Source organism: Mizuhopecten yessoensis, unplaced genomic scaffold, assembly GCF_002113885.1.
Source record: "Mizuhopecten yessoensis strain PY_sf001 unplaced genomic scaffold, ASM211388v2 scaffold10803, whole genome shotgun sequence".
Classification (NCBI taxonomy): Eukaryota; Metazoa; Mollusca; class Bivalvia; order Pectinida; family Pectinidae; genus Mizuhopecten; species Mizuhopecten yessoensis.
The window spans coordinates 246,984-260,616 of NW_018408729.1; the positions used below are offsets into that span (position 1 = coordinate 246,984).

The 13,633-nt window shown below is 35.4% G+C and overlaps 1 protein-coding gene across 2 annotated transcripts in view; it reads left to right on the top strand.

Annotated features, from left to right (window-relative positions):
* Positions 1–5,086: 5,086 nt before the first annotated feature.
* The window catches only part of LOC110462559 (cell adhesion molecule 2-like), a 39,980-nt gene continuing 31,433 nt past the window's right edge, over positions 5,087–13,633 (top strand). The window contains exon 1 of one of the 2 annotated variants that reach the window (XM_021516550.1): positions 5,087–5,268. In XM_021516550.1, the coding sequence (XP_021372225.1) occupies positions 5,187–5,268 (82 nt within the window). In that variant the 5' untranslated portion in view covers positions 5,087–5,186. The remainder of the gene's footprint in view (positions 5,269–13,633) is intronic. The other variant, XM_021516549.1, reaches the window with a different exon arrangement.

Genomic DNA, 13,633 nt, shown 5'->3' on the forward strand with positions numbered 1-13,633 from the left:
GTACGAAGAAATTTCAAATGCAATTTAATTGACTCGTAGAGTTGTAAGTTGCAAATGAAGATTATTCTACGGAATTAGATTAGATGCTGTCTAAGTCCGTGATTAATCTAATGTTTTAAGTCTTATTCCGTCTTTGCGTATTGCAGAGTTATCTTCTCTTGTGAGCAGGTATTGATTGTTACGTCATTGGTTTGTGTGAGAAAATTACGTCGTTTTCTCAAAAATTGATGACGTTACTCTCACAAACCAATGACATAACAATCAATACCTGCTCACAAGAGAAGATAACTCTGCAATCAACGTTGTAGCACGGGATTAGATTATCTAAGTCCGTGGTTGTAGTTCCTCATGTACTCTTTTCCAGATGATCGAATAATAATATCCTACTGCAAAGCTTATCCTTTATATCCTTCAAGTCTGCTTCTGCCACGTAATGTCCACAATCATCACGTGGATTATAATGACATTTTTGTTTTTGGAGTGCGCATGGTTAAAAATTGGTTAAAAACAGGATAACAAAAAGATGGAAATCAGGCCAGTTCGGAGCCACATGTCTGGTCTTTTCGGATACAGGCGTCACTATAGAAACAGTTTTTATTTTCATTGCGGGCCAAATTTGAAGAGGTATAGAACTAAGCCTGTCGGATTATTATTTTGTATTCAGGCAAATCATACAGGACATTTATTTTCATAAAATAAAATAATGCGATTGAATACATTGTGAATGCCAATTATATCTTCACAAAAAAATGCCAAAAAACTCCCAATATTAAGCTCAAACAAACCTCAGCCACAGTCACCCGAACTACTCGGTAGTGAAGCTGACGTAAAACCCCTAAAGAACTCACTGCCGCTCTGACCATTTATTATTCTGATGGCTTACATAGGTTATATGGGTGCGAACTTATTCATTACGTATTATATACGTCTCTGTTCTGATACACATTGTATTTTTTGGCAGATTCTACCATACTGCTATCGTGTTATATAATACAATTAAGTTAATGAATGTTTATTTAATTAGATATATAATATCGGGCTGGGCAGAGACGGATATATTATTATGTAATATATACCTCTCTGGGTTGGGTGATGAACGGAAATGCACAGCTATAAATATCATGTTGCGCTGTATTTGTGGAGTATATATTCGCGTTATAATATCTAACTTCAAACCCCGCCTGATACAGGTAACATGGAACCAGACCGCTGTTTTGCCCACATATGTCCGAGTTGGTCTTGTACATTGTCAGTCATTTCTCCCTACACCGAACGATGATAGAAAACTCGGCCCATCCTGCTCATATAACATGTAGAGTTTTAGCCAGAGGTCACTCAGGACCAACTGACCGACAACCTACTGGTCACTCTGGTGCCATCAATCTCCCTACTGTGTACTACAATGCCTCGTTAGGATCTTGATTAAAATCGTGGCCCCGGGAGGGTCATACCTGTCCGGTGTTATCAACGCCGCACCTGTAACGAGATAGGGATCAGGTAACGCGGTGTCCATCAGGAGACGCAATGTGTTACAGGTAGATATTTGGATACTCTATTGAGACCTTCCTACGGTAGATATTTAATTGTGTATGTAGATGAAAGAATAATCTATTTACTTCCAATAAACAAAAAAAATACGTTGTTTAAGTTGGACCACTGAATTAGATTAGGACTATCTAAGTCCGTGGTTGGACACCATACACGTTAAAAAGTGATGAACGTTTTAGCAATTTTAAAACAAATGGGCATAAATACGTTGAAAATTCCTGCAGTCTCAGTTTAGTATGGGACATGATTTAGTGATGGAATTTGAATACTTTTGCATATGGGTTAACCAGACACAAAGGGAGGAAATCCATACAACTTGATTTCGATAAAAGAAGCTGGCGGAATGTTAGGCTTCAGTGACCTGGCGTGTTTTCATACTGTCTGACATTATTTAGCATGTGATATAAACATGTGATATAGATTACTTTTAAACTGTCATGTTTTTTAAGACTGATTCACACCCTGTTTCAACAGTAATTACATACTTGTTGTTGAGAATTACCCAATGGTTCTGCTGCAGTTTATATAATATTTATCTAAAGCTTGTCACAAAGTTCACGGTTGATAAATACCCCCGCACGATACTTATATTGCTGGTTTCCGACAACATCCCCAAAATTACGTTAAAGATGGTCAGTATAGTTTCTCAGCATATAGCATATTATCTTTAAATAAAATAGTTCAGTTCAAGCTCTGGACAATAATTATATAATCGCTAATGCATGTATAGTAGTCCCAATTAATCTTTGACCCTGAAGGGCCGTATGATGAACGACCTCAGACAGGTATTAATCCCCGGTGTGACGTAAACCACCATAAAAGGAAGTGATAGTCGTGTGGATTAACAACTTTCTGGCGGCACCTTTTCATGTATATATTTCGGTGAGATGTGACAAGCAAAAGAACATTACAGTAAAGCACCCGGTAGTACAATCGTATATTGCCCGCAACGATCTTTTTTTATTGCAAAGGACAGTTTTGTATTTAGAGAGCTTTTTGACTGTAGATTGATTTAGTTTGGGTGTTATAGTGTTTAACGTCCTATTAACGGGTAACTGTTCATTTAAGGACGCAACTACATGTGTGTATACATAGGTATGTATGCTGGAGGGCAGGAAATGTTGGTGTATTTGCCTCCATGTCATGATGTGATCATGTGCATATTTGATGCCTCGACGTCTACAGGTTTCTGGGTTTCAATACACAACTACTGTCATAAAAAAAGTTATTTTAGTGTCAACCTAGTAAAATGCTAGCCGCTTCCCACCGTCTCGGCTAGGGAGAATTATTTCTCTTTAGCTCATTCGGTACAGTACAGGCAGTGTAAGACTAGAAAGCCAGAGGTCCGAGGTTCGACTCCTGGCGGAGGCATTAAAAATAATTACCTCTGTTACATTGGCGCCCAATCAGGGACCCGGGAGATTTGACAAAAATACTCAGCGATACTTGCAAAGGAATCGCTATGACCCCTGGAAAACTCGGGACGAGTTCTTTCTTTGAGGGGGAGGGGGGTATGTCACCGTGGTATATATCTGTTTGGAGCATTCAATGTAATATATTGTACTACATACACTTACTTACCTATGAGTGTGATTCTTACAACTACTATCATAAAAAAAAGTTATTTAAGGTCATGACATACTTAAAAAAATCAAGGTGTTCAAATGCTATTCTCGATTGTGGTATTGCAGAAACTCCGAGTATAGAAAACGTTCGAAGGCTCGTCATCGTATTCAAAGGGGAATAACTCTGTAATGTTTACAATTATCTCCAAACCATTATTCTCAAATTAACAAAGATACAAAGTAACCAGTTTAGGATGTAATACAATGATAAAAATACCATGCACCATGACTTGAAATTCGGCTTATAAGAATATTTTCTACAAATCCTAAACGCACTGACTAGGTGTAATGATAGAGCTAGTGCACGGAATTAGATTAAATATATTGAAGTTTATTAGAAGGACTATAGAAGTACATGGTTAGAGTTAACTCCAGTCCGTCAGTAACCCCCACACACAGTTTGAAGCCATCGTAAGTTATCAGATATTTAAAAAAATCTGGTGATTGATAATTGATAATTGTAAAAAATATCACATCGCATCACACAGAAGTGGTACACAGTCGTTTGTGTTATGACATGTAATAAAGAAATTTAAAGTGATTAGCAAAGATTTTTTTTTTAAAATTCCACATCTTGGAAAAAAACACGTTCAACTACGTCACTATAAAGGAACTTTTCATTACAGCCATCAATACATTGAAACTAAGAATGACTTGATATTACTTCGATTTAGTTCCTTGTTCAGTCTTTGCTGCACTTAACAATTTGACAACGTACAAGGGCCGACATGTAAGTTACAATACAAACAGAATGCAGTATCAAACTGTACAAAAAAATGTCTCGTCGTTTGAAGCTACATCATCGCAGCTAGTACAATACATGATACAAGAAATTGTCGCTTGTGGCATTCAACGAAGCTAGTACACTCCTCAGTCCAAACGACACTTTTCTCTCCTTTTAAACGGAGGTTCAGTTCATGAAAAAAATGTCAGTAATTAGATGACAACAGCTATTCAAGTTTTGTTATATAATCTTCTTTTTTTTAAAATAAAGAATTTGTACCTACTCCCGATATGATAAGACTTAATTTTTACTTACCTCCAAACGAAACACTTAATTAATGTTCCCAGCATATTGCACTTTTTTTTTCAAAAACGCAATCGGCCAGTTATCATTTCCAAAATATATACTTTTAGTCTGTCGCAACTCTTAATTATAGAGTGACTATCGTCATATTGATATTTTATCATTGTATATTTATGTAAACGGAAGGTGAGACCACAGACTTAGATAACCTAATTCCGTGGTGAGACTCAATTAAATTATCTGTATCTAAGATTACTTCATTTTTTGTTTTGCTAGCAATTATCGACATTCAGAACCGAGACAGCACAGGTAATAAATCCATAATATACTTTTGCTTTGTTACATAATGAACTATATATGTGTAAAGTCTCATTTGCATTTTGATTATTGTGAAGTGATCATGTTAAAAATTAGTCAGAATGAATTAACTGACTCTCTCCTTTTACCTTTTGTTTGGATACGACGACCCATAAAAAACGACAACAAAGAGATAGTCTGTTATTTTCGGAGCAGTACAATTGTGGCAGAAACATTACGCAATAATATTTCAGTGTAAACTGATGCTTAAGTGACTATCGATCTAATTAGTAAAGTTGACAGTCATCTGCTGTGTTACTCATTACAGCTTCCTGGGCTGTACCTTCCGGAGGCCATCAAGGGGTATTTATTGTAATTATTGGCTAAAATCATCTCTCTATTAAATAAAAATTTTATTTTTTTATTTTTGCCACAATTCCAAAACAACCGCTAACATACTGGTAATTTCTCAAAACGTTATTAAAACTAAAGACACACAGTTTGTTAGAATTGCCATTGTAATCAAATCACACCTGGATTTCCCCATTTAGGACCCCAGACAATCTCAGGTGTATAGTTTTACCTGAGCCGAACTGCATTGTGGGGCATTTCGGGAAGTGACTCAAACGATGGCGGATGTGTTGAATTTGAATTGAGCAGGAAAGAACTTTCAGATAACATTTTCGGGCATGGATCTTAAGCAAACCAGAATAATGGATTTATTGCAGTATTTAGTTTATTCGACTGTCGCAGTTTTGGTGTTTGTCAAAGGTAAGTTAGTACGAACATGTATAAATCCCCACTGTCATGTTGTCGGTCGACCGGCTGTGTCGTCTACAGTACAGATGATAAAAATAGCGTCTGTTTTGGGAGTGTCTCGCTTGGCTAAACCTGAACACAACTAACTGTTATTCTTTCTAGAGATTAAACCTGGACGTGTTAATGTCACCTTACACTCATGTTTGTAAAAGAACTTTATCAAAAAGTGAAAACTTGATACGACCCGTAAAATGTAAAACGGGCGCTTCCTAAGGAACGGGCACCTGTTCGTCTGTGTTTGGAGATATGACCAGTTACACTACCCCACCTTAGCGTACACAAGCGGCACAGTCTAAAGGGACTGCTGGACTGTGGGAGATAAAATGAATCTAGCTGTACGATTTAATAGAATGTTTGAATTCGTCTCTGTTTGTGTACGTGAACTTATATTGGCATGTTGAAAATAACTAGTCGTTAGCACTACTGTCGGTTTACAAGGCCTTATAAGTTAATATCATAACATCACATTTTTAAACTGATTTGAAAATATATTCCTATTGTAACACAACCGATTGCAGTAAAGCAGTAAATGAATATTTTATGCAAATGAACCATTTAAAATTACAATTTAAAAACGGTTTATTAAACATTTTAATGACGTTTTATGAATCAAGTATTAAAATTTTCAAATATTGTATTTAATATTATACTGAAGAGCAGTACTAGTTATCAATGATAGTTTTAACTATTTCGGTGTCTTCTATTTAGTAACACAGAAATTCAGATTAAAAGACAGTCAAAAACGTCAGACTAGGACAAAAGGTGTATCATAAATGTTTATTTGAATAGTAACCTCATAACTAACACATACAGAGGATTGGTAATCAGGCTAGCTGTGAAGATAAATGATAGTTCAAGTCTTAAGGGGTTTTATCTCCAGAGTAAGTCTCTTACCTGAGAATGTTATAAATTATCAAGGTTCAAGTATTAGCCCAGTAAATATACTTAGTAGTTACCTATTCTAATCTTATCAGTGAACATTATTTGATACAATGTGTACAAAATAATTAAACATTTCAACTCAAAGAAGATTCTGAATGTAAGGTAACTGCACAGTGCACACTGAAGTATTGATTTGTTAAGAAAGTGTAATAGAAAATAATGTGTGCATAATTTAAACAAGTCTGTATTTGTCTATAAATGTTATTGGCAGACCAAGGCTAAGTCTACCAAATCAATGTCATGAAGCAGCCGAGTTCTTTAGCCTAGATATCACACAGGTCTTGAGTGTTGAAGTTGTCAGTTTATGACGGTTAAAGCTTGTTGTGTCATCGTTGATAATCGTTGATAAGATATTGACCCTGGAGAAGAAAACATTTTCAGAACTCAGAAGGGGTTCTGTCTATTCAGGTCATTTGTATACTAGCTTTTATAAAATTGCGTTTGAGGAAAGGTTTACATATAAAGTTGCAAAAAAACCCCACAGAAATCCTTTGAACTTGGATCAACCTTCAAGCAAGGTAACTTTTGGAACCCGAATTGGCATCGACTTCTTTTGACTTTAAACTTCAGCATATGTTTGTTGTGTTTTCAGATAAAGAACTCTGGCAAATGTAGACAGATGTCAAGATTGCTTTATATGCTTAAGTTTACAGTTTTTAAACCAACTTTTAATGTCTTCCTGGCAAGTGTTGATGGAACAATAGCTGTGTACCTGCAGTATTTTTTTTACTCCCCCTAAACATTGAAGTGTCTGTGGGAATTGAGCAGTTAACATCAATTTTATAATCTTTTTTCAATGATAAAATACATATTCAGGAAAAATAGCAACCAGTTTATCTGAAAGGACACAAATGTCCTTATGGATTTGAACTTCTTTCTTTATCAATTCTGAACATTTTAGTTGTAACCCCATTTTTATTGACAAATGGCCCTTTGCCTGACTTTGGTTTGAAAGTCTATTATAGGTATAATAGCATGTGACATTCCAATGGAGTCCAGTTGATTAAATTGTTGGCATGCTATTAGGTTGTAAACCATATAGTCAAGACATTATATGGTGGCATGTATAGGGGACATACATTACACCCTCTCCTTCACAGACTAGCTAGATTGCAATTGTGATGTCTTGCAATGGGATAGAACAGTCTCAAACATCATTTCCCCATAGAGATAAATTAAAGTGACCAGTGTTTCCTGAGTTTGTGTTTGTGAAATAACTTTAGTGATGGTCACCAGGTCTCACTTCATTCACCCTATCATACATTATATATAGGAGGGTCAGTTTCACACCTCCAACCTCTACCCACCCCTGGCCCCCAACTATAGCTGTAGTTTTATGTCTGGGGACATGAACGGGTCATAAACAGGTGATTAAACTCTCAAACCCTTTAAATAGGACCCGTGACAGGTCACTCAGCCCGAGTAGGAAGTAACTGTGCTGTTAAGTGTTATACAGCCCAAATAAAAGTTAGTCAAGAAGGGTCAATCATTGTGAGTCACTAACTCGCGGAACAAAATGAAACATGACGTTTGAACATGTAAATGCATACAGACCTATACACACAGAATATTTATTATTCTATTTATAAGTGATTTTGATGTTACAACCAGGAAAAGGTTTTTGAAAGTACATTTAAAGTACAAGTTTTCTAAACTGTAAATAAAATTTGTACCGAGTACGAATTAGGTGTGTGCATGCTTGATTGAACACAAGTTTGATGTATTCAAATTAAATTTAAGTATAGACTGCGCTGTAACGAAATTTGTAACATACAAAGTCGATATTTCAACAAATTGGAAAATTTAAATTTCTGTTTTGATGGATCAGATTAAAATGTTCAGCTTGCTCAGTTAAATATTTTGGTAAAAAAATTGTTAAACTGATGCAAAGTTTGATTATGTTGAACATGTAAAGACTGCATAGTTATTTTGTGAATCATGCATAAACTGCACCTGTAATGTGGATAAGATTGAGTTTTTGTTGGCAGGTATCTTTATATTTGTATGGTAAATTGGTTATGTAGTAAAAAGGTAAAAATGAAGTAGACCATCATATCAGAAATATATATACCCAGGTCTTAATATTGCTTCCTTTCCAACAGAAATTATTTTAATTTAGCAATGATCATGATATCATATTTAATAGAATAAAGTCCAAATTATAAGGAGTCCGTCAGAGGCTTAGGACTGGACGATGGTCAGTGCAGAAGTTTTTTGGCAACATCATAATTATTGGTGCTGTGAGAAAATAAATTTACAATTTTTATTAATGGTTCATATTTTAATTGAAATATATTTGACTGTCAAAACACAGAAATTTTAGAACACTACCAAGACTTCAGATGACCATTCGTACTTAAGTTTTCACTTGAATTCTGAGGTTCAAATACTTTTCAAACACACATGGTTTTCTGATATCCAGGTATCAAAAGCTACATATGGGAAGTCAAAAGCATACTACCAAGGATTTTACAAAAGTTCTGCAGTACTAACTATACGTTAAAACATTAAAACCAAATTTAAATTTATGTCTCTTTGAAGCAAAGATCGTACAAAATGATGGAGTAACAAAATTAGCTGAAAGCCTACAGGCAATATATGTCAGAATGATTATGTCACAGAAATGAGAACGGTGCGTGACATACCCTATAGCTAACACATATACCATTAGTTAGCTTGTCATATATATACCTATATAAGGTATGGTCTACTACACCTGGAGAGAGCTTGTCTGAAAGTTGGCGTAGAAGCCTTGATAACTACATTAGTTAAGTTATATTGTATATAATATAGCTTAAAATTGATTAACAGAAAAAAAGTGTCCTTGACTTGAAATGGACACCATGCAATATTTTTTTATATCTGTTAATTCTACAGACTGTTAATTTCAATTCAAAGTACTTGTGAATTGGCACGAGGCTAAATGGGACAGCATGATGTACAATAATGTACACCCCCTTCCCTGTATGTGTATACATAGTAGCTACAATGAAATTAAAGTTCATGTTTTACCTAATGAGAAGTGTTTTAATTGAAGCTTCAATTTGGGACAGTAGGATATACACCATTGTCCATGTCTATTACTACAGTGAAATAAAGTTGTAAATTTTACCGAAACGGAAACTTAATAATTGAAGGTTTGGGACAGCAGGATGTACACCCCTACGTGTATACGTATCTTTAATAACTACCTACACATCTGTGACAGGGCAATGTTTGGGTAACTTTACCCTTACCTGTATATGTATCTAACTACCTGTATAGGTATCTAACTACCTGTATAGGTATCTAACTACCTAAACGTCTATGACAGGGCAATATTTGGGTTACTAGTTGATCATCATCTATCAAGTACTGTCTGATTATGAACCCCTAGGGACAAATCACAGGTACCAAACTCACAGGTAAATTAGGTAATCACATCATACTGATCATGACCTAATCACCTGTCAATACAGTGACTCACCTCACTCATCAGTACCGTGTACCTAACACATAGTGCATACAGGAAGTAAACAGTCGATTAGGACCCCAATGCAATCTGAATATGAAAATCTAATACCATCTCTAACAAAATGATGTATACCTCTTGCTCAATATCTGGAAAAATATAGTAATGAATTGATGCGGTCAGTTTTAAATAAATGAACATAGGTGACCGTGTGAAGTATTGTCGGACACGATGATTAACAAATTAAAACTACAGTTGAAAACTTAATCGAGAATTAATTGATTTTAGTAGAATTTTTATGTGGAATATTTGTCCTCAGTAGTAAATGTAAATATTATATATCATTGAGTATGGTCAATAGATCTACTTAGTAGACAAAACCCTGTGTGTTATGTACACATGTAGATGTCGGTATCAGTTAATGTAGTAATGGACTAGGGATACCAACATGTATTCTGGTAGTTCACTAATTGGCAGAGATATACCCACAGTCAATAATATCAGTTAACAGTGTGTGATATAGTTACACAGATATTGTCAATTGTCTGAACACAGATTGTAATTTATCTGTCTATCCTGGTGTATATTACAATATTTTGATTTATGTACTGGACAAATGGCTTTATAAAATCCTGTATCAAAGTGACCTCTAAATTTCCACTTTAATAATACTCAACGCTTCTTAATATCTGATTGTGCATATAATGTAAACCTCAAGTTTAAACAGTTCTTGTAAAAAAATTAAAAGATCAAATAATAAAATATCAAATAATTTATAGATGAGGTCCAAAGGAATAACAATGATTTACAATAAGAAATGTTTGGTGTTTATAAAGGTAAACATCATAATGGACCTGTGAAGTCATGATCAGGAAAACATGCTAAAGAAATTTGTTATTGAGAACTCTTCATATATTTAACCAGTGTAAATAATTCATACAAGAAACATCCTCCACTAGGGTAAACATTCCTGTAGTTATGATAAAATTTAATTTCTGCTCCACCAACACTTTCTCAGTTTCTGTTCTTTCACTTCAATTAAATTATCACCCCTCTAATACTTCTTGGACATTTTGTCAATTTCTGTACTATCACTATTATGTATACATATTAATAACAATTTTATTACTGATCCAATTCTTTTTGGACGTTTTGTGAACTACACATGACGATTTAAATTTCCGCTCCAATCCTTTATGGTGCCGTCAATTGTTGTTGTATAACCACTATTTCCTGTTCTTTGGATGTATTACACAATACATAACAATGGGTAATAAACACATTACTTCAGCTTACAAAGAGCTGACATTGATTTTGTCATGACCATGGCCACTCCTACAAAACAGGCTCCACCCATGTGAGTCAGGGACCTGTGATGGTGTAGTGTCCACCTGTTGCTGTGTTTCCATGGTTACAACCACAACATGTAGGATGTATCATAACCCTCCCACTACCCTCCCCCTCCCCGGAGCTCCATGTAGCACTGCTTGACTAAGTGTTTAGCAGTGCATAATGTATTAATTCATATCATGTCTGTATGTCTTCCTGCCTATCTTTTTCTGTTATATCAAGCTTAAGCAATGTATTGGAGCGCACAGTCATTAAACATTGATGGTACTCCTTTATGAAATGTTATGTTAAGCTTGACTACCACTCTCCTCATCCTTCCAGCTTCTGTATTTCGTGTACAGATATACAGTATATATATATACTGACTACAGTGTCATCAGTATTTTAGATGCTGTATATAAACTCATTCACCCCTGAACTTTCATATTAATAAACTTTTCTAAAATGTCCAAATATGTCTTCAGTGGTGAATGAGTTAAGAGGTTATAGATGATATTCGTATCAAACTGGTGAATAGGTGTTGTGTGTATAGAGATATGGAGTATAGAGACTACAGTGTCATCATTAGTTAAGATATACTGTATATCTAAAGGTGATAGACGATAATGGTATTGATAAATATCAGTAGTGTGGATGCTGTATATTGAGATATTATTAGGCCATATTCCTCAAATTTTCCTGTGGGTGACTATCGAGGAAAGAACCACTTCTTCCCCATAATCAGCATGATTTACCTTATCAACCTATCACAGTATGGATTTGTAATCTTTTATGACAGCTTTGTATTATTTTATTTAATAAACAGTTGTTATGCCCTCTAGTGGCCTGTACAGTATACAGTAACCCCAGTATACAACTGTAACTGGCCTGTCCAGCAGTACAGTATACGGTAACCCAATATACAACGGTTACTGGTCTGTCCAGCAGTACAGTATACGGTAACCCAGTATACAACGGTTACTGGCCTGTCCAGCAGTACAGTATACGGTAACCCCAGTATACAACTGTTACTGCGTGTGATGTCCAGCTCTATATATTCTGACCTAGGATGTTCCGCCTCCCACATATACCTGTACTTATAATTACCTGTTCCATCATTGTCACTAATAACTCAACAAAGACAGGTTATAATCACCTGTAATTCAATCTGGAGATATACCTGCTCACCTTGCACAGGTATACATCTCTTTTTACTCACATATATGTCAATCATTTCTAGCCTTATTGTTAGTAAGTATATGTATATATATATTGAGAATTGTACCTGTTGCACCCCTTGCATGATCGTAAGAGGCGTTAAATTTGGGATCTTATCTTTTCTCTTCTTTCTAAACAGCTTTCTTCTTCCTAATGTCTCCCTTTACAATGCCTCACTTATGGTCTTTAGTTGAGCGTTCACCCCTGTGAGGATGGCTTTGGGTTCTGTCCCCTGGCTGAGACATACCAGAGTCTGTAAAAATGGTAGTTTCTACTCCTGCTTAACGCTAAGCAATTTAGGAGTGGGGCGACTGGTTCGCCGGTTGTCAGTATAATGTGACTGGGTGGGGTGTCCTGCTGGGTGTCTTCGGCAGTATGTTTCAGTGAGGTAGTGCTATAAAGTCGGCATCAGTTCAGCACTATCACAAGGAGACAAACACGAACATAGCACAGCCTCCCAAAACACACACGCATACATCTTGCATTATACAATGATGCAGGGGAGGTCGTCCTTAAATGAATAGCTGTTTTTTGATAGGACGTTAAACAATACTAAACCAAACCAAACCAAACCAATTGCAAAACTGTACCTATTATTACACATTGTAAGTTATAGATGTATTCATACTCTTCCATGCAAGCTTGTCAAAAAACTATAATTTAAAATAAATTACTTGATAAATATTTGAAGAAAAAATACCACTTGAGAAAACCGAAATCCAGTGTGAGAGCTCAAAAATGACTTGCTGCTTTAAACAATATCTATTTAGGGGGAAAAAAGTATGTAAAAGTATTTAAACAATTGGTATTGACCTAGAATAAGAACTACATGACCATACATCACCATTGTGTCAGTAAATAGGTTTCCTGTACACCATTCCTATCTGTTTTGTGTGTCAGTTCGACCAACTAAGTGAATGGATTGTGACACATTACCTTAATTAGCTGACTTTAGTACATGACTTAGGTACACGGTCTATAGGTTTACCGTATTTATCTGGTAACAAGCCCACTAACATCTATTGAAGTTCAACAGAAACACAAACAAATGATACATAATGGTCCTGTATCAGCCCATCCTTATAAATTATAACACTTTGAGTTAGAGATTATGTTTTGGTCCACTGGACTTACTGCAGTATATATATTTGTATTGTATATCGTGCTGAACTTTTTTGTAGCCTCACCTAAATGTTTCTTTCACACGAGGTTAAAAGAAAACGTTGTTAGAGGTGACCTTCAGCGAATGCCTTATGATAATTTGATACTAAATATCATACACCATAAGAACATTTCAAAATTAACATAAATATTTCTACTAAAGGAATGCTATCCGGTCTGCTTACTACATGAATAGGACACAAGATTGTAAAGAAC